General features: G+C 42.7%; 1 protein-coding gene across 1 annotated transcript in view; it reads right to left on the minus strand.

Annotated features, from left to right (window-relative positions):
* Positions 1-21637, minus strand: part of VSTM4 (V-set and transmembrane domain containing 4) — a gene marked incomplete at its 3' end in the record, with an annotated part of 38771 nt that overhangs the window by 15755 nt on the left and 1379 nt on the right. Inside the window, exons 2-5 of the mRNA XM_082002529.1 lie at positions 15599-15997; positions 7648-7716; positions 6038-6145; positions 2439-2472 (exon numbers count right to left, since the gene is read on the minus strand). Of these exons, the coding sequence (XP_081858655.1) occupies positions 2439-2472; positions 6038-6145; positions 7648-7716; positions 15599-15997 (610 nt within the window). The remainder of the gene's footprint in view (positions 1-2438; positions 2473-6037; positions 6146-7647; positions 7717-15598; positions 15998-21637) is intronic.

Below are 21637 nucleotides of genomic sequence, written 5' to 3' on the forward strand. Positions count from 1 at the left end.
TCGGCACTGTGGAACCAAGGCGTGAGACGGACAGCTTGCTGAGGCGACCGCTTTTTTCACCCCAAAGCACTTGTCTCCAGAAGAGCAGTCACTGAAGGACTTGAGAGTTCGGGCCAAAACAAATAAATAAAAGAGAGAAAAAAGAATTCCTGTTTTCAAAGCTACACCTCCTGGGGGTTTCTGGATCTGAAAACTGACAAAATGAGCTAATAACAGGGAAGATAATAGCGAAGAGGATATTTAAAGAACAGAAAACCCCCAAAAAATAGAATTAGGTGGTTTGGAAAACCCAAAATAACTGTACTTTTTATTTAGATATTTATTTTTTAAATGTAGGAAAGAAATGGTTTTTGGTTAACTCATTTTTTTCCTTGATTTGTTATTGGTCAAGTAGCAAACCAAAACCCAAACATTTGCTTTGTTCTACTCAAGAAATCTGGATTTAATTTTCTTTTCTACCAAGGCCATTTTGTGAGACCTGGGGCAAATCACTTAGCTCTTTGTGCTTCAGAATCTAATTAAGTAAAAACACCATTATGATGTCAAGACATGAAATATTTTAAGATGCTCAGGTATTACTGCAGTGGGAGTACAGACATTTCTTAGACACTGGACTATTAATGTAATTTTGACACTGAATTCTGCTCTGAGTTTGAAATATCACTAAGGGAGTTGGAGCTAAGCCGCTGTAATCAAGGCTGAGTTTTGCACAGCGTAATCATTTTGACTGTCAGGAATCTCATGCAATTTAGGTCATCAGTTTGGCCTAGTAGATATTTAGACACTGGGTTTTGGGTTTAAATATGTTGAATTACGTTCTAAGGCAAGGAATGCACAGGTGAAGATAAATGAGTTCAAAGGAATTAATGGTTTGTGTTTTGAACAGAGGGTGGAAAATAAATGGTACCAAGTGTGAAGCACAACAAAAATGATGATACTGGTAACACTTTCACAGCTATTTAAATTTAAAGCCCTGAAGTCAATGCACTTCAGACGTGCATTTGTGGGATCAGGGCTTTCATTGGCATATCTTGTCACATGAAATTTTATTTTTATCCATATAGAGTCATGCATTTCTTTCGTTTCTGGAGACTCCACTTTACAGTGAAGAAATCATGTTGGCTTGTTTTCCCCCTGCTATTCAGCCTCCTAAGTTCAGTGTTTGCAGTAGTGTCACTACTACATCATCTATTCCCAAAGAGGCAGATTCTGTAGTACGAGTCTTTTCATCTGACTGCCATGCTCCGTTTTTTCAGTCATCTTTTCAGTTGGGTCTCATTTTTCTCCTCTTCTTGTGTTCTCTGCCAAACTACTTCGATTTCCTCCTCCTTCTTTTTTTGTTTTTGTAATTCTAACTTTGTTCTAGCAGTTAATAAAGAAGGGGAAATAGAAAACATCCAGGGAAAAATGAAAACTGCTGAGCTGTCCTTGTAAATTTTTGGTGTGGTGCAATGGCTGGTCAGGGTCACAGAACAAAGATCTTTCCATGAATAACATGGAAGTTTCAGTTTGTGTTGGCCTCTCCTGAACTCTCTGTTGCTTTGTTGTGACTTCACTAAACATCCAAGTGTCAGTTAAATTGAATACAACCATAATCCCATGAGAATGCACTAAAAATTACACTGTTTGAGGATTGAGGGTATGCTATACTTGGCATTGGATCTCATAGTACCTAAAAAGATACCACGAGAAATAGTATCTGTGATACCAAGTGATACTGGATTTAAACTACAAGGCTAAAAACACATGTTTTATGTCACTGGAAACTGGGAAACAGCTGTTCCTCTGTGTTGTTGTGAGGCACACCTCTTTACTCTTTTTTTGTTTGTAAAATACTTCTGTCATCTTTTTTTTTTAACTGCAGTTCCAGCACAATTTATATCTCAGGAAAATCATATGATGGAAATCAGTTTTATAGCACCACGCAATCAAAAGCATTTGGCAGTTGGTGGTATTTAATGGGACAGTGATTAATGACAGCAGAAGAAGTAGAATTTTTCCCATCACTTGGAGTCTTCAGCTGGGAACAGACTGTGGGCCTTGAAAATTTGCTTTTGAGCCCCACTCCCTGTTCCTGGGTGTGGGAATCACTGGGTAACATTGTGGTTTAGTTTATGTACATGGATGGTTTAAGTCATGGGGAACCCTAGAAAGCCACACAGGATGAAAGCAGGCTTCTCCGGAAAGCAATGCAGACCCTCAGGGAAAGGCTTGCCACTTGAAGCACCTGCAGGACCTACAGCTAGACAGCCCTGTAGATCTCCCTATCATGCACAGCAGATGTTGGCTTGCAAGCATGTTCATGAGTCAGGGACCTGGGACACTTTATTCTCCTGTAGGCATTTTGGAAAACATTACTCATCTTCTTCAGTGTACATAGCAAAACAAAACCCGAACTGCTGCCTTGGGTTATAGTAAAGAGAAGTGTAATCTCCTACCTGTTCTGGGGGCATTTCACCAGGTAATGTTTCACTGTTAAAGAAAAGAAAAGAAAGAAAATGTGGCTTCACACCAATACAGTTTACGAGTCACAAATGGACACTGCAGATAGACCTCTCTTCCTGAGACTGTGGAGATGCCAGGTTGTTATACTGGGAGAGCGGCTAATTGTCACCATACATTATATTGTGCCTTAAAATGTAGTCTGAACTCAAAGACGTAGCTAGGCTTGGGAGAGGGGAATGTATCAAACAACATCAAAAATCTGCTGTGGAAGTGCTGGGAACACACATTCTAGTGGTCAGCCCAGCCAAAAGACAGCTTGCTAAGGAAAAGCATATCAGGCTAGTAATTTTACTTTGAAGACTTTTATTTCTCTTGTGGTGCCTCTATTTATTTCCAGAAGCCTGAAATAAACTATTCACCCACAGGAGCCACTGCCGCTCCTAATGTAATCTAGGCTGCGGCCTCAGGCATAAAGGGATTGCCTCCTGGGATGGGATCAGAGGTCCAGCCCAGCCACTATCCTGTCTCTGACAGCTGTGTGTGAGAGCTGTGTAAATCCTTCTGCTTCATATTCCTTTGAATCAGTAACCCCAAGCCAGGGCCGTCCCCCGCACCCCGCAGCCTTTGAGGAGCCAGGGTTATTAAGATGCTCTTCTGTGGCTTTAGTGGGCTCTGTGCTGTGCCGCGTGCCGAGTGTGGAGACGTGAGGGCAGGAGAGGCTCTGGCTCTGACCTACTGCCAACTTATTTCTCGAGAAGAAAAGAGGGTGCATCCCTGGGCCATGACGCGAAGTTAAATACAACAAAGACACCCCCCTCCCTCATGTCCTCCATTCTTTGAAAGGCCATGAAAACCAGACGAAAATGCGCTTACATGATTGTGCCCTTCTTCACAGGAAAGTTTTCACGTTTGGTCGTACCTAAATTCTCCCATTCTAAGGAAGCTACACAGCTCCTAGGTGGGTGCATTTTAGTCCGAAGGAGAGGGGAGCTGAGAGCCCTCGGGACTGGGGCTAACACAGGAGCCATGTCTAAGCCAGCAAAGGCAGTGCTTCCATCTATCTGTCTGGCCTTTTTAGATGTACAGAAATGTAGGCCTGACCCTTTGGGAGTTAAGGGTATGCTCATATCTTATTTTAGCCTATCCTCCCTTCCCTTGCCCTTCTCTGCTTGTGGTGTTAAGGCTGAGGTACTGGGCGTGGAAACGGGAATGGTGGGAGAGTGGAGGGAGCTGTTGGTGTTCCTGTGACAGGGGTGGGGTGACTGGAGAGGTTCAGGGAGAAGCCTGGATGGAAATTTGCCCAGTAAGGTGAGGTAAAGAGGTAGTTTTTGTTGTCCTGGGCCCCTGACCTGGTCTCAAGGGGAAGAGCAGAGCCAGGCTTCTCCTGAAGGATGTCTGAGGAAGATGATGCTGCAACTACTGTACTGAAGGTGGAAGAAGGCTGTGCCTGGAGCCCATGTGGAGGTGTGGCGTGATGCAGAGGGAGGATTGATTTGCTGTTCCTGTCTTTCCTCTCTTCTTCAAGGCAGGATGGGCCTCATGATTTCACTGCTGGCTCTTTTCACGTGAATACTAGGATCTGCCTAGTCCGGCCCAGGACGGAGCTGCAGAGTGCCGAGGATGGAGAAGAGGTAAGATAACGCTTTTTGAAGAGAGATGCCTAAGAGTCTGAATGAGAGAGCACTGCTGTTGGCTGGCAGGGTGGGTATCTTGCGGTCAGACCCTAACCCCTGGAAGGTGCCTGTGGGGGGTGCAGAAGAGTATTAAGGGAGGAGGGGGCTCTTTGTGCCCTGTGCCCATACAGCTGAGTGGAGAAAACACCCCCCCGGGAACTGCTGCTCCCTGGGGCAGACCCTCAGGGCTGAGCTTGCTGCCATGGCCCAGTGGCCATGGGGAGAAAAAGCAATACGAGGCTGGTGGAGACTGTGTCCATCACTGATGTTTATTCCACTGCTGCTTTAAAAATTTAATCCCCTGATGCTTTACTGAGTGCTGAGACAATTAATGTGGCTCTGGAAAATACTCTGATCAAGTGGACCTAGCTGAAAGGCTTGCCTGAAAATCTTATCTGTTGTATACCAAGTGTCTGTCTGCTGAGCTTTATTCTGTTATATTTCCATTGAATCCATAAGTTTAATGCTGCCAATGTTTACTGGATAATGTTCAAAATCTAAATAAAAATTGGGTGAAGCCTGCAATTATTCAGACATTAGGGTAGTGAAGAAAGGATTTAGCCGCTCAGAAGAAATTACTTTTTCTCTGTTGTATATACTTATTGTATATTGTATTCTATATTATTTCTATATTTAACTGGTGTTGGCTCAATGTAAAGGGTCTTTTCTCCAAGCTGCTCGTATGCTTACACTAGCACAAATCATCAAAACCAGAAGTAAAATCTAGCCTGATGTCTGCTAAAGAAAAAACAGGATACATCAGCGTGTCTAGTGCTTGTGGCTTCAGGGTGACTCACCATGACCAACATACTTAAGTGTGGGTACTCCCTTGGCACAAAACCTTTGTCATCACTTAACAGGGTAGGAAGCATAACATTGATCTCATTCCTTCCTCTTGGCAAGCAGAGTTGCTGGGCTCAGTTAGAATCAGAGTTACTCTCCTGAACGCACCACCAGGAAGACTGAGCCACAGCTTGAATTGTGTTTGTGGTCAGGCAAGGACTTCTGTACACATCTATTTTTGGTTTACATGTCTTCTTCTCGTGTATCTGAGTCACTCTTCATGGTATGTGTGTAGTGCTGAAGAGGCAGCGAAGTCGTGATTCTCTCCTGTCATTAACAGGACAAATCACTAATCAAACTTTCTGAAAGCTTCTGTTCAGACATGGCCCTTTTACACTATCCTCTAACATGATGGCTGCTAAGCATGCTGGTATCTCATCCTCACAGCTTGTGTGAGATCTCTAAATAAAACACTCTTAAGCCAAAATGGAAGTAGAGTCTTCACTGGCTACTCCACAGATCTGAAATAGCACTTTTGTGCAACAGGGCTGCTTTCATGCAGATGCAGCTTCTTTGAGAAACCCTCTCTGAGGAAGAGAAGAATGAAACAGTAATCCTTGACCTTGAAAGATTATTAGGAAAAGGCAGATCTGAATGATGAAATGATGATTTAGTTTCAAAGAATGCTACAAGTGAGAGTGTGCTAATAACAACCTCCATATTCCCAGGAATATTGATAGCTAGTGAGGAAGGGAGAATAAAACAGAACAGAATAAGACTGCTTTGAAACCCGTCTAAATGTCTGCAGAAATGTCACTCATGCAAAACGTTAGCAATTTAATGATACAGCATTTGGTCGTCTTTGAAAGAAGTTCCAACAACGTTCAGTTTATGTTTATGCAAAGCTGAAAGATATTGAAAAGTCCAAAGCAAATTTAAAGTGAAATAGTTATTCAAAGGGAGAAAAATGCATTTGTTCTAGTTTTGCTGGCAGAAATGGTCTTTTCTACCAATATTTTTTTGTTTTTATTAAGGCAAGGAGATATTTGTCTTCCCTGCATTTCCTGCATTCTCCTTCTCCCCGTCTCCCTCTTTGGTAAAGGCCTTGCAGTCAAAAAGGATGACATTTCACTCACCTGTGGATCTCCTCTTGTTCAGGAGTGACTGACAGAGAATGACAAGTGTAAAGAGGAGGACACTGATGATTCCTACTGAACACACAAAGACTGCATACACATACAAATCTGAAAGCAAAGCACAGGTGGTGATCAGTGTTGCAGCTGTATGCTTCATGGCTTACAGGATAGAAAAAAGTTATGCCTACAAGATCTAAATGGAGCCTGACCCAAAAGATTTAGGGTAACAGCTCAGAAGTTACTTAACCCTCTTGAAACTCTCATACAGTATACTGCTTAGTTTAAAATTTAGTTGAAGTCTCCATAAATGCAAACAAGTGTAGTTACAAGGTCTCACTTTCAGGAGGGAGGAGAGGGCTGTTTTAGGGTTTTTTCTTTTCCTTTTTTCCTTTTCTTTTTGGTGGGGCAACCAAAAACCAAAGGGACTTCAGCTGGCCTATTTCCCAGTTCAAACAGCTGGTTTAAACAAGTATGGTTTAAAAAAGGAAAAAAAAAAAAAAAAAGAAAAGGGGAGGGAGGAGTGTTGAGTGGCTGAGGAAGAAGGAAGAAAGTCTGTGATTGCTGCTTCTGGTGGCAGCCCTGGCTTGAAATTTTTGTGTGTGGTTGTTTTGTTTTTATTTTTCAATCTACTGCCTACGTCTCCCTTTATGGCTTTTACTCAGGTGCCATAACACATTCCCACTGGAGCTGACAGGAGCGTACCATGGCAGATCAAGATGTAGTATTTTGTTGAGAAGGAGAAGAAATCTTTAATGACTTATTTCTGCTTTTACTAGAACTTTTAAATAGAGTACTTTAAGGATGCTCTACCCATTAATATCCTGAAATGTCCTCGGGGAGGTATATTGGCTTCTTTCCTGCTTCACAGAGAGGAAACTAAGCCTCAGAGGTCAAGTGTTCTTGTAGAAAATAGCATTGCTGGAGCTAGACTCCTGACCTGCACTTCTGTGCTTCGTTCCCCTTACACAGTACAACACCACAGTTTGTAAACTGTGGTTTGAACAGCAAGGCTCCCCACCGAACCGAGGCCAGCCTGCGCGCGAGCAGCACTGCCTGGCAGGCAGCACAGCAGACCGGCTGCGAATGCCGTGCTGGTGCTTCACTGGCGACCCGGATTGGGGGAGTTTCCAGATTCCAGACTGGAATCCCAACTGCCTGCGAATCCCGGATTTCAGTCTCCTAGAACAGTCGTTCACTAATCTACGCAGAAAATACTGCTTGTCTTCAAACTGCAGGGAGCTTTAGGCTGCTCTGGCAGTGCAGGGCATGGCTGGCGAGCGGTTTGTAAGGCTCTGGGAGTGCAGAGTGCTTGGTACCTCTTCAGACACTCAGCACCTTCCTGGGTGAGGGGTTTATTTTTACTGTGTAATTAGCCAGGCACAGGTTATTCTCCTATCGACCATGACAAATATATGAGAAACTGAAACTGGAGCCTTCCATTCTCTTTTCTCCAGCACCCCTTGTACTCTGTGGGATGATTTCTCGGGCAAGACCTGAGCTTGCACAGGAACTAGCAAAATTCGTCACGACTGGAGCACTTTAGTTGTACTGTAGCACTGAACTGAAGTAACATCATATGTACAACTAGTAGTAGCCGCGTGTACCTTTACCTTCAAAAAACTTCCAGGCTTCATGATTTTTCTTGAAAGTAGGATCATCAGAAGATTTTGATGATATCACTGGAAAAAAAAAAAAAAACCAAAGACGATATGACAAGAACTGAAAATGAGTGGCATAAACTGTTGGGACCTCTTGAAGTAAATGTAGTTCTGCCTTAGACTTCAGTGCACCAAGATCTTGCCTTATCTCACAGGATAATTACCTTTCAATGAAACACTTATATAAAGTGTTATAAAACAGCATTATAAAAATGTCTTCCAGCAAATGTCATCTGGCTTGGCACCCCTTGCAAGTGCTGTATGGCCTGTGAGACTGCCTCCCTGTTGCCATCTTATTCTGGGAAGATACAATGTGTGGCTTTTCAGTCAAAAGTCACATGTGGTGAAGTACAACAAGAGGATAGAAACACGCTTTAGAAGAGCCTGGGCCTTAGAATAGGGTGGCCACGTACTTGTAAGGTCTGTAATGGCATTGTAGGGATTGTCTGAGTACCCCAGGGAAAAAGCTGCTATTAATGCCATCTGTACTTCATTTTATTCTGACTTTGTCTTCTTTATTACCCAGAACTCGTACCTCTAGGGTTTCAATCTGTCTTTCTGTCCCAAAATATGCTACTTCTGAGAGAGGAGATGAACAACTTTTGCTCAAGAAAATGGGAACTTTTTTTCATTGTAGTTATATATTAAGAAAGATTTTTTTTTAACACTGTCGTTTATTTCTAAGTCTTAGAGGTTGAGGAAAAAAAAAATAATTGGAAGAGCAGTAGCTTTACTGAAAGACACTCCTCTGAAGGCTTCCCGAGAATTGACTTGGAGCCAGCCACATTAGGCACAGCTTTTTTAAAAGACGGGGAAGTCATTCAATGCTTGGCATTGAAGTAATCTCTGAAGATATGATAGTGTTTCCCCAGCTTCAGGACTGACTCTGTAGGCCCCTCATTTTGTCCACCTTGCCTTCCTTCCAAAGCTCTTGCGGATGTCCCTTGGCAGGTTGAACGGCCCTGCAATTCCTACAACAGCAGCCAAATAACTTATTGAGAGACCCCAACTGAGAACACTGCTCATGAGTTCTTTTTCTTCGTACTTGCCTCAAAACTCAGCTTCTATGTTATGCCTTTTAAAGATACATGGATATGATACCTGCCTATCTGCAAAAAAAACACCCATGCATGCATGGACTTTCTGAAGCATGTCCAAAATCTTCAGAAACTGCATATCTGCGCTGGAAAGCAGAATGCTTACGCTCAGTGTCCTTGGCTTAGATGTAGGAACAGACCAGGCTGAACATCTTAACTAATGTAAACTGCTCCATCATCGCTGTATCAGTGGCCATTGACTGTTGAGTGTGGAAGAGCTTAAGTTCTCAGCCAGCGTAATTTCCCTGCCTATGGGTGGGAGTTTTCTCCTGAGAAGAAAGACTGCACTACCAGAAGTTGTACCACCTCACCTTTTTAGCCTAGGAAAAGGGCTGACTGAATTACTGTCTTCTAACTCAGTGAAGAGGGGAAAATAGCTGCAGATTTTGCACAGCATTGTCCTCTCTCTTTCAGAAGGAGGAGCAGACTGCAGAGCTCTGGGCGAATGGATGAATGTCAGTACCATAACAGCTGTAGAACCTCGCACTAGAATCCAAATGCTCTGGCTGCTGGATCACTGTTCAAAACCCTCTCTGCTCTCTTCAGACAGATTGTTCACATTTTTTGATGACAACAGTTTAGATGATCTCGCTTATGTTAATCCTTTTTTTTTTTTCCTGCTAGCAATCATTGCAATGGAATAGGAGTCTGGTGATGTCCTCCAAATTGCCAATGAGGCCTGAAGCTCTGAGAGAGGTTCATGTGGTAAATCATTAAAGAACAAGTGTCTTACTGGAAAGGGAATTCATTAAGGAGTGCCCTGTATGGAAGTGAGGTGTGGGGCTAACTCAATGAATACGGAACTGCTTTCAGGACTAATGAAATCTGTTCTGTTGTGATGGGAAGATCATCCTGAATATTTTAACAAATATACTCATTTGTTACATGAAAGCATCACATGTGTAGATTTTTGGCAAGTATTTTAGAACAGCTTCCTGGAAAAAACAAAAAATAATCTTGCATTCCTGTATCTTGCAACACTTTTACCATTAGAAAATGTCACATGCGACTAATATTTAATAGAAGTCAGACACATAAACTTCACAACAAGACAGATCATTGTGATTGTCTCTACTTGTTTGTGTTGTCCATACTAGTAGGATTATAGCTGGACTGCCTAATTTTCTGTTTGTCCTCCTACATGTAGTCTCTTCTCTTGGATTGTAAACCATTTGGAACATGTATTGCTCTTCCCAAGAGATGTGCGGTACCTTGCATAGTGGGCAGGTTACCCAACTGTAAATGATGGTTTGGAGGTGCTGCATTGTTGTTCTGAGAAGACTACTCACTATTTTGAGTTTTATGATAGGAAGGCAGTGGGAGAACCATCCTTCTGATGTCTTCCCTGCCCCCCAACTGTTTTCTGGTGTATTCTGTACTATAATGAAGATCACTAACTTGGTTTTAGGCTAACACTGACCACACCAGCCCAGGAAAAGAACAGATGCCTTTGATAAAAAGATGAGGGAAAGGGAAAAGGTTCACCTTAGCTTAAAGGGAAGACATTACGTGGCTGGAGTAGGAGTCAGTTCTTGGCAACATCAGGACATGGATTTCTCTTTGGTTTACTACTGAGCTTTAACAGTAGCCTTTTTATAAATCCTGCTTCTTGTCTCGCATTCACCACACCTAAAAGGGCAACCTGCAACAGTTCAAATTTCAACTGGTCCTTCTGAAAAAACTACAAAGTTGCTGTAGTTGACACATGAGTCCCTGAATGGAAGACTGTAAGGCCTCCATGCCCATCAGATGGGGCTCCTATTTCTGAAGAAACACATTCTGTCCCTAAAGGAGAAACCACAGATGTAGCTAAACTTTTAACTGCCATCATTACACATTAAGGCATTGCAACCTGTAACTCAATTTTTTTGTTCCACACCACCAATATGTGTAGCTGTATACATTTGTGTTGCAAGAAAATGCATTTGCAACTTTGTAATGGCCTACAGAAATTCACACCTGCAAACTTGCTAGCAAATAACAGAATCTGAACATAAATTAATGTCAGTAGATACTACAGACCCAGACGTAATCTAATAAGGTCTTTTGCTTTGAGTGGTGCTATGCTTGGTGGTTGACAAAGGCGATGTCCTGCACTGCCCCAAGGTTTTTTCTGCTTCAAGAGCAAGTCAGATTTTGAAGCAGCAGAATGACCCTTTTCCATTCCCTCTGGAAATTTCTGTCTTACACAGTGACCTCCTCTTCCCATGTGAACAAAGAAAGGGACCTAAGTGCTATTTCTGCATCCACGTGCTGCACAAAGTTGTAAGAAATTTACCTGATGTTTTAGCATAAATATACTATTTTGAATTTGGGCATAGCTGCAGACATATTAACCGAAATGAAATGTTATACAAGACAGCAACTGTGGTGTTTTTGAACACCGTTACCTTATTTGATAAAGCACAAGCGGTACAATTTCAGTATCCAAATGCTTCGGGCAATTTGTACCGTTCTTTTTGTTGCATCCTGGATCTAACTGCAATATGAGTAAATCCCTTTGCAATACAAAGTGTAACCGATCATAATATAAAATACAAAATGTGTTTGGAAGAAAATTTCCTTGAAAAGCCCAAGTGTAACCATTGGGAAAACTTTATCACCACTGTGGAAAGAGTCGCTTTCCCTCGCCTGTACACGCGCAGTACATTAACCGAACGCTAGCTAAGGTTGTCCTTGTTTCCAGTAAAGAGGCTTTTAGCAGTAAAGCAGTTGCTGTGGCGCTGGAAGATGTGATTTTTCAGGTGTCTTTTAGTATCTTTAATCTGCATCAGAATTAGAATAAATATTCTTTCAAGGAAGGGCTGGGGGGGTGGTGTCTGCTTCAGATGCCCACAGGGCATCGTGTCTGTGAGTCCGGTCTGCAGGTGGGGCTGCCTTCCTCCCGGGTCTCAGGCTTCCTGCGCTGCTTTGGGTGACGCTTGATGCAGGGAGAAGCAACGCAGCGGGCCAGACATTGTGAGGACCATGAAGTCACGAGTCTCAAATCCCCACCCTGAGTGTGCGTTCATAAATCACGCTAAAAACCAGGGCGGGGGGGAAAGTAGTATTTAAGGACTGGGCTGAAGAGTTACAGTCTTGCTTTTTTGCAATAACTAAATTGATCGGAACCCCACGCTTCAGCTAGGAAGAGCAATGAGAGGTTTTTGTGTTATAGTTAACACCAGCCTGAGCGGCTATAACAGATGCAGAGTGGCTTTTTTCTGGGGGGTGGGGGGAGGGTGACAGGTGGTCTGACACGATTTATATAGCTTTTTCTTCTGCTGCCATTTACCCGGAGCATGTCATTCCCTTCCCAAGCACTCCTGACAAATCCATATGTTTCACTATAGGCATTTAAGAAATTGCATCATTCGGTGAATAAGAAAACACTCTTTAAACTGCTGACCTGCCCTATGAAATTACATTATCACAGGAAAATCCTAAAAATTATTCTCCATCTGATTTTCTCTTTTTCTTTCATTCTTTTTTCTTTTCTTCCCCCCACCCGCTGCCTGCTACTTGTTCTGCATTCCTTGGGTACATCTATTGGTCTGTTTTGTAAGTTCTTTATGCAAGAAACGCATTACTTGTTATCCACTCTATCTTTCAATGTACTACTCTTGGAGTAGTACTACTTGTACTACTACCTGGTCTGGCGCAGAGGATCTGAGGGGAAGGGTCAGTATAGCGTAAGCCTCCAGCAGAAACAGTACTTTCCTCCTTCACTGCTTCTCTCTGTCTCTTGACACCAAACGTGGCCCCCTCTAGCTCCCTTCCCTCAAGTTATCCTCAGAATTACTTCCTCTGGAAGAAGGAGGGTGTAGTGGAAAGAGGAAAAAGGTGTAGTCTATCCTCTAGGAGTCTCTGGGGTTGTATGGTGGCCTCCTAGCCCTGCTTGTAGGCCTGCAAGCTTCAGCCCTGGCCATCCGTTCGAGGCGCTGTCAGAAGTAACAACGCCTGGTAGCTAACACTCACCCTCTCCTCCCCTTCTGCCCCAGCACAGCCTTTGAATGGATTGTTCTTTGTAGGCTGGGACAAGAGCCCTGGTTTCCCTTCCCCACACCAGTCGCCTGCTTTGCCCCTTCCCAAAGGTGGGAGGCTGATCAGTCCTCCTGCTTGCCAATTCCTTCTTGACAGTGGCTGAATCTCTCCTTTCAGCCAAATCTAGAAGTATGAAGGAGGAAAAGATAGGGAGGGGAAGAGGAGAGCCAGTTCCTAGCCAAGTGCAGGAGCAGCAGGGAAGAATGACTGCTGAGCATGAAGCAAGCTAATGCCTAAAGTCTGTAGGGCTAAATTATGATGCAATAAAGTTTCATTTCATATCCCTCTGTGGTTACAAGACTAACCACTGTGTCTTGGCTCCAGCCACCCAACATGGGGTCGGTGCTTGTAAAACTTAATGCCCTCCAGAGGTTAAGATGGCTGAGTTCAGGAGATGTTGGGCTCCAGTGTTTTTACTCCTCCCCGCTTAAGAACAAAAGAATGAAAACAGCACCAATAATCAAACAAGAAGCTTTGAGCTGTGAACCTAATGAATACTGTGTCACATACCCTAATGGCTCCCCTCTCCACTACAGCCTCAGTACTGGCCTCCTTCTCCTATGGTATGTCCAGGAGCCCCAGTTACTGACTGTGACGTGGAAGGTCACTGGGCACATTGGCAGCTCAAGAACAATAATTACCTTTTTTGTTCTTGCAGCTTCCCTTCAGTGAGGAAGTTCATGCAGATCTTCTCTCCCTCCCCCCAGCCAATTTCACATTACTTGTACAACCTTAATATCTTTAAGACCCTTATCTCATTAAAATCAGCCCATGGATTCAAAAGGGTGCAGACTAGTTGATAGTGGGATCACGTAGGCTTTAGTTTCTTTAGGATACCAGGTTGTGGATTACAGATGACATTTGGCTGCAGGATTATAATTCTGACCCATGGTGCTGACTGCTCTGATGATTTATGTTTAGGAGTCTAATGAACTTTGAAGTTTTCCCTTAAGTCCTGCTTCCATGGTCTTCTGTGCAAAAGAAGCATGGCTGATGCACACAGCTGGGGTCTGGGTGCTCAGGGCTGGGTTTTTCCCTGGTGGAGACAGGTGAGGGGTTGGTGTTCCAGTTTGGACTTAGGTCCTGCTCTGTCATTGTTTATATTTCTGACTGTCTGCCAAGAGGAAGCAGAGGAAATTACATATGACTGTCTTAGAGACTTTCCAGAGAAGTTTTGTGTGCTCAGTAAGACCAAATACTTTAGACTAGAATTTTCTTGCTGTTGTTTAAAATTGATCTGTGGTCTTCATTACTAATCCAAACAGAACTTCAGCTTTGGATCATTAGTGTCTTTCATCATTGCTAGTAATATTCAGCTAATTATATGATGATAATGCCATGATTTCTCAAGGCAGATTTAAACTGGGCTAGTCAACGTGAAGCTGTTTTTTATCTCTTGTCATATTGTACTTTTATCTTTGTTCTCATACTTCTGATAAATGAAAGTGAAAGCTTGTAATACCTGAGAGCTATCCACAGGTGATCATACACTCACAAAGATTATTTTTTACTGTCACATTTCTTTCCCTGGTGTGTTTATAATGCAAAAGTAGTATGGAAACCTAAACGACACCAGTGAAGCTGGCGTTGAGAGTATGTGCTTTGAATTAAGAGTACAGAAACATGTTCAAATCCGTCTTGAAAAGGCCTGTAGTCAATGGAGTTCCCTCAGAGCAAAATTCACTTCAGAGGAAAGCTAGGGCTACTTTCGCCAAAACATAAGGTAGATACATGGGATTAGGCTTTCCTAGCTACAGGAATAACCTTCGGAGTCTCCACATAACAATAAATTTTACATGAACAGCAATGGCAGAAACTTCATGAAGTACACTTTCCTTCCACAAGTTTTTCTGTGATTGCTGGATGAGCCTCTTGAATTTCCAGACCCATGGACCAAGCAGTCACCCTTGATTTTTGGCATTCTCTTTAGAGATGGCCCTGTGGAAAATCAACATTTCTGTTTATAAAGCCACAAGCAGGGGTCTAGTTTGCCGGCTAGCGCTAACGGCACAACTGCTGAGCTCAACCACCTCTTCACATGAGTCTATTCTCTAAAATCCAGTTTCACCCACCTCTGAAAGTATGGGTGTGGTGGTGTTAGATTTGAGCTGATCCATCCCAAAGAAAAGGCCCATTTGCAACTTGAGATCTATGGTCCAAAACCCTCACTCATTGCTGGTCATTTCTTTATCTGAAGTTCAATACCAGCAGGCTGGTCACTTTTTCTAGCTCTGCTTTCTGGGTACAAGTGTTATAAACAAAAGTACAGGACTGATACTAGAAATGTTGCTTCCCAACTGCTGCTGGACTAGAACTAAAAGCGACGAAAATACCAAGAGAGAAACAAAACAGAGATCTAAAATACAAAGCTTCCATTTCTGGCTGACCCACTGCATAGTCTTCAGAAAATAAGTGACTTTCTCTCCATTTCTGTCTGTTTGTATTTACATAATAATGATATTTCTTTATTCTCACTAGCAAATTTGTAGAGACCTGTAGCTGAATGTAAAGGAGCTTTAATTACCAGTACTCTGGTAAAAGACAAAGGAAGTAGACTATCTTCTACAGATCTACCAATCTTCTCACTTCTTTACATTTTATTATGGGCTGAATAATGTTTAAATTGTAATGTGTAAGTAAAGAAGGAATATTAGATTTTCTTCTCATATTCACAGATAACACTTAAAAATAACTTCAGGTGTCTTCTGGATAAATTTGCCAGAAAGTAAAAAAGGGATCATGGGACAAGAAAAATGATAGAATTGAAACCAGTGTTTTCTCACCTCTTATTTCAGTAGCTGCTGTGCCATTTGACCATGCTGTCCACTTATTCCTGTGTTTGCCAATTTCCTGGACTTTGCATATATAATGTCCTTGATCTGTTTTCTGGAGGCTTAGAATAAGAAATTTGTACATAGTTCCATGTTTCTCTTTAAGAAGATGAAGTCTTTGCTTGTGGAAATGATGAGTATAATTTCCATAATACTGGACAGACCCAAACTTTGTCATCTTGATCATCAGATACTCCTGGGTAGGTGATGCAGCGAAGATCCACCGCACAGCCAGCAAATTGTCTATCTTTCTCTTTTGAGAAATGTGGCAGTAAAGGGTAGCATTATCTCCCTCGGAGTATCGCACTGTTGGTCCCGGAGAGACTGTCACATTTAAAGCCTCACAAATATCTGCAAAGGAAAGTAAAGATGGTAAAAATCCACCATGCTGGTACAACAGCACCATAATCTATTCGAGCATGCAGGTCCATAGCAGGTAAACTGGTGGCATCCATTCAGCAGTTTCATGAGCTTTTAGGGGCTGACATCTTCTGTCACTATGTGAACACTAAAGATGCTATAAGGCCCTCCTTTGGTGAGTCTGCTCTAGTATTCTTGCTTTCACTAATTAATAAGATAGGGCTGAAGTGGACATCTTGCTGCTGTCATAGGCCCAGCATCACATAATCTTTTGTCAGTCTGAACAAGCGTTATCTAAAGCTATCTTGGACCAAGAGCCAAGAATGTCTTTTGGAAAGGTGTTCCACAATGAGCTCTTCCAACAACTTGCATCCTCCTTAGGATTTCGAGGCTAAATTGTTTCAATAGCTAGTTTATGCCCACTTGTTCCTGTGCCAGCTTTAAGTTTAAATAGCATTTTCTTCTCTAGCGTTTGCTTCCTGACTCCATATAAAAAGCAATTATCTGGTGTCTCAGCCTTCACTTTGCTGAGCTAAAGAAGCCAAACTCTGTTAGTCTCCTCTAGTAAAGTAGTGTCTCCACTTCTCTTATTCACCTTAGTAGCCCTTCGTTGCATTGGTTCCAGTTTAAATTTTGATTGTGTGTGACTGGAATTATAGACTGGTACCTGGGAAATACTCATGGTAATTCCCAGATTTAACAAGAAATACCTTGCCTGGCATATCCCAGAATTATCTTGTCCTTTTTCATGATATTTTCACCTGTGGTTATACATCAGTTTATAATTAAATAATATACTTGGGCGTTTTCCCTTCTTTGCTTGCCAATGTGACGCCCGTCTACAAGAAAGGCCGGAAGGAGGATCCTGGGAACTACAGGCCTGTCAGCCTGACCTCTGTACCGGGGAAGATTATGGAGCGGTTGGTCTTGAGAGTGCTCACAGGGCACCTGCAGGACAACCAAGGGATCAGGCCCAACCAGCATGGGTTCATGAAAGACAGGTCCTGCTTGACCAACCTGATCTCCTTCTATGACCAGGTGACCCGCCTAGTGGATGAGGGAAAGACTGTGGACGTTGTCTACCTGGACTTTAGTAAAGCCTTTGACAGCGTCTCCCACAGCATTCTCCTGGAGAAACTGGCGGCTTGTGGCTTAGACAGGTTTACTCTTCGCTGGGTGAGGAACTGGCTGGATGGCCGAGCCCAGAGAGTTGTGGTGAACGGCGTTAAATCCGGCTGGCGGCCGGTCACAAGCGGTGTTCCCCAGGGCTCGGTTCTGGGGCCGGTCTTATTCAATCTCTTTATTGACGATCTGGATGAGGGAATTGAGTGCTCCCTCAGTAAGTTTGCAGATGACACCAAGTTGGGTGGGAGTGTTGATCTGCTGGAGGGTAGGAGGGCTCTGCAGAGGGATCTGGACAGGCTGGATCGATGGGCAGAGGCCAACTGTATGAGGTTTAATAAGGCCAAGTGCAGGGTCCTGCACTTTGGCCACAACAACCCCATGCAACGCTACAGGCTTGGGGAGGGGTGGCTGGAGAGCAGCCCAGCCGAAAGGGACCTGGGGGTGCTGGTTGACAGCTGGCTGAACATGAGCCGGCAGTGTGCCCAGGTGGCCAAGAAGGCCAACAGCGTCCTGGCCTGTATCAGGAATAGTGTGGCCAGCAGGAGTAGGGAAGTGATTGTGCCCCTGTACTCGGCACTGGTGAGGCCGCACCTTGAATACTGTGTTCAGTTTTGGGCCCCTCACTACAAGAAGGACGTTGAGGTGCTGGAGCATGTCCAGAGAAGGGCAACGAAGCTGGTGAAGGGTCTGGAGCACAAGTCTTATGAGGAGCGGCTGAGGGAACTGGGGTTGTTTAGTCTGAGGAAGAGGAGGCTGAGAGGAGACCTTATCGCTCTCTACAACTACCTGAAAGGGGGTTGTGGCGACGAGGGTGTCGGTCTCTTCTCCCAAGTAACTAGCGATAGGACAAGAGGAAATGGCCTCAAGTTGCGCCAGGAGAGGTTTAGATTGGATATTGGGAAAAATTTCTTCACTGAGAGAGTGATCAGGCATTGGAACAGGCTTCCCAGGGAGGTGGTGGAGTCGCCATCTCTGGAAGTGTTCAAAAAAACATGTGGATGTGGCGCTTCAGGACATGGTTTAGGGGACATGGTGGCACTGGATTAATGGCTGGACTTGATGATCTTGAAGGTCCTTTCCAACCTAGTGATTCTGTGATTCTGTGATTCTGTGACTTAGCTTTACTAAGTTCTGCTCCACTTCTGCTACTTGATCCTCAGTTTTTCCTACATGTTATCCCAATCTTATGCTAACTTGATAAGGTTACATAATTTCAACGTACATGCTTTTGTCTACTTCTTTTAGACATCATTTTTGCAAACCTTACGTGATACTGTTCCCTAGATGATCACTGAAAGACTACTAACCCTATATACCCACAACCAGCTCCTCACTTTACAGTTCCCCATCTCCTCTGTTTTAAATAATAGTCTCCTTGTCATAATAAAATGGTCATCTCAAGTCTGGGTTAAATCTGTCCTATTAGTCCTTCTGACTACAAATTCAATTTAATCTGACATTATTTGCATGACAAAATATGACATGAGATTATATTGGGAAAAATTATTATTCAATTTTCCCATTAATTTCTGACTCTTGTTTTTCTGTTCTTCACGGTGAACCTAGCTGAGACCAGTTGTTTGTGTCTCTACTTTATTTCTAGCCATGGCCAGTATAGGTGAAGGTTGAAAGAACTCCATAGCTGTTCATTAGAGGAAGATTTTTCTTTCCTGACCTGATTTATGCTGGACTGATTTTCTGAGGCATGGGAATCAACACTCATTTTATTTCCTCCCTAATGTACATTAAGAATGTTCTTATTAGTCATATCAGAGACTGATCTATTTTTGACCAATGGTATATTGTGGCAATGTGTTCCCTGAATGACTTGTAATGTGTAATCTACGAATCTGATGGCATCCACTAGAGAGAACCATATTTCAACAGTGAGCAAGCACTCCCTGCAACGTACTCTGCAAAGCATGAAATGTCCTCTAAAATGTGAATATTAAGCTTCTTGTTATGTGAATATACTGTACTCAAATACTAATGAGAATTGCAACTCTGGGAGAATGATCTTTTCATTTCTGGACACTTTTCTAGCACATGAGCTAGGAACATTTTAACAAAGGGGATGAGCATTTTGGCAGAGACTCTTGTCTGACATCAGCTCCTGAAGCACAAACATATATTTATCTTCAAAATAAGCAAGTAAAGTATTTCCATTCTATTTCTGAAGGAGTATTGGAGGCAGAGACACTGGTTTTATGGTCCCAGTGAAGCCATGAAATGGAGTGGTGAATTGTATCACCTTACTTAAAGTAAATCCACTGAACTTAAGGAAATTGCTTTGCAGCTGTTTAAAAAGAATCCTCTGAAAATTAATAGTATAATAATTATTTTTGTGTCATTTCAATAGAAAGCTTTACTGAATGGTATATTTTTTCCAACTAGACATTATTTTTTCTTTATGAAGAAGAAAACGAATTCTATAAAGAAAGGGTTTTTTTAAATTTCTTTAAGAAAGCACAGCTAAGTATGGCCTAGATTATTGATATAATCATCTGTGCATGATGTTTGTGTGTGCAGTTCATGTAAGTGCCAAAACAAGAGATTATTTTGGATTGTAGAAAGCACACAAGTAGAACAGGATGTTGAAATTTAAAATTAAGGCTGAATACCACCAAAAGTTTTCCAGGCATGAAACTTTATCTATTACTTGTTAAAGTTACCTGACCTTGGTGCTTTACAGGCAGACGTGAAGATAAGATGGCTGCCTCTGCCATCGAAATAAGATTAAATTTTGAAGGTACTGCCTCTCAGTAAATAAGGAATAAGTTTAAGAATTTCAACACTTTTTGGGATTCTCATAATTAGTTAGGCTATAAAAGTTTAATAAATACTTTATAAAAATGCGGTTTGGGTAAATGAAAAACACAAACTGCTTCTACTGAAATTATGAACATGTTGTGAAAACTGTAAAGAAAAACAATTATGTCATTTTTCCTGACATGTGAACTTCTGGTTTGAAAAAGCTGGCTAGGATTAATTGTGGAATAGAGTCCCAAAATAAAAGGCAAAAGAATCATTGCTTAATTTGAAACTAGGCAGAACACAGTGCCAAAAAGTACCCAAGAGAAAATACAGAGGAACTCAGATATGGTGATGATGGAAGCCTCTGCAAGACGATAAAGCAGCATTGTATGTGAAGTCTCTGATCCCTTTCTAACTGTTTACAGCCATACAAACATTTGTATCTTATACCTAAGGCTTCTACTTCTCCTCTGGGGACATGCCTTTTTATAAGGAAATATCAGGTTTTGTATCCTTCATGTCATCTGATCGGTGGGAACCCATCTCCTCATCTTCCTTCTGTGGCTCCTATTGGTGCAGCTGTACAAGTGCAGCAATGGGGAGAACTTTCCAACGTTCCTGATGCTTTTACCATGATCTCATCTCATCTTATGTTGAACAGGGTCAGGTGATGCTTTATATAAAACAGAAAAACAGCATCCATTTGACTCTGTCCTCTCATTGCCAGTGGAGCAGGAGCAGTGGTGGATTTTGGAGGAAAGAGGTCATTTACCTCTTATGTGGAAAGGAAAAGCCTCATTCAGGGCTCCCAGACACTAGTGGAAATGTTCCTCCTGTCTTTAGCAAGCACTGGATCAGCCCCAACATGAGATTTACCCTTGTAATGGGCTCCTTGCCAAGACAGGAGACTCCTCCACAACTTGAGAGCAGGCTTGTGTGCCAACGGAGCACTGAATTTCTGGACTTCAGAGTGCTGCTTCAAGTGAGGAATCACTGTTTTTCTTCTCCTGCCTTCCCAGTACAACATGATGTAGCCGCTCAGGTGGACCTCACCACAAGAGTTTTAGTCTTGCTTCTGGCTTGGAAAGGGAAACTATTTATAGAAAAGGGGAGGAGAGTGAGTCAAAGACTTGAAGATTCCTTTGCAGTGTGCTTAATCATCAAACACATCTCTTCTATTTGGAACCAGCTCACTCAGTTGCCCCCATCCCAATGTTTTATCTGTTTGATTCTTTGGTATCCTCCACCTGCATGTCTCGGTAGCCTGTTGGGAGTCAGGGGAAGTTACTGCTGACTAAACCCTGTTTTGAAAAATCGTATTCTGAAAATAGTCCACTTCTATTTACACAGTTCAATTCCAAGTATTAGCTAGGTCTGGACTTTGTTGTCTGCCGTATTACATAGCAAAACACTTTCATGGCATTGTCAGGATAAGGATTCACACGTTTAGCAGCCAGAAACCTGTCCATGTCAGGCCTGTCCCCTCTGTCTATGCTGGAACAGCAGCAAAGGACCTACAGCCACTGCTGGGTCCTTAGCTAGGTGAGCAGTTCCAGCATGTCTATGTTTTTGTGGAAGAATCCCAGCTACTTTGATTGGAGATACTCATGAGTACAGTTTCTCCTGTGCACTGCTGCTCACAATCCAGGTTTATTATTATATATAGGTGCCTCTTCCTTCCTCCATGGAGAATGACAGGCAGAATCTACAACCTACTCTTCAGGGCTGAGAGGAGTTCTTTCCTGAGCCCCT

Source organism: Phaethon aethereus (genome assembly GCF_964289735.1).
Source record: "Phaethon aethereus genome assembly, chromosome: 7".
In the NCBI taxonomy this organism is placed as follows: Eukaryota; Metazoa; Chordata; class Aves; order Phaethontiformes; family Phaethontidae; genus Phaethon; species Phaethon aethereus.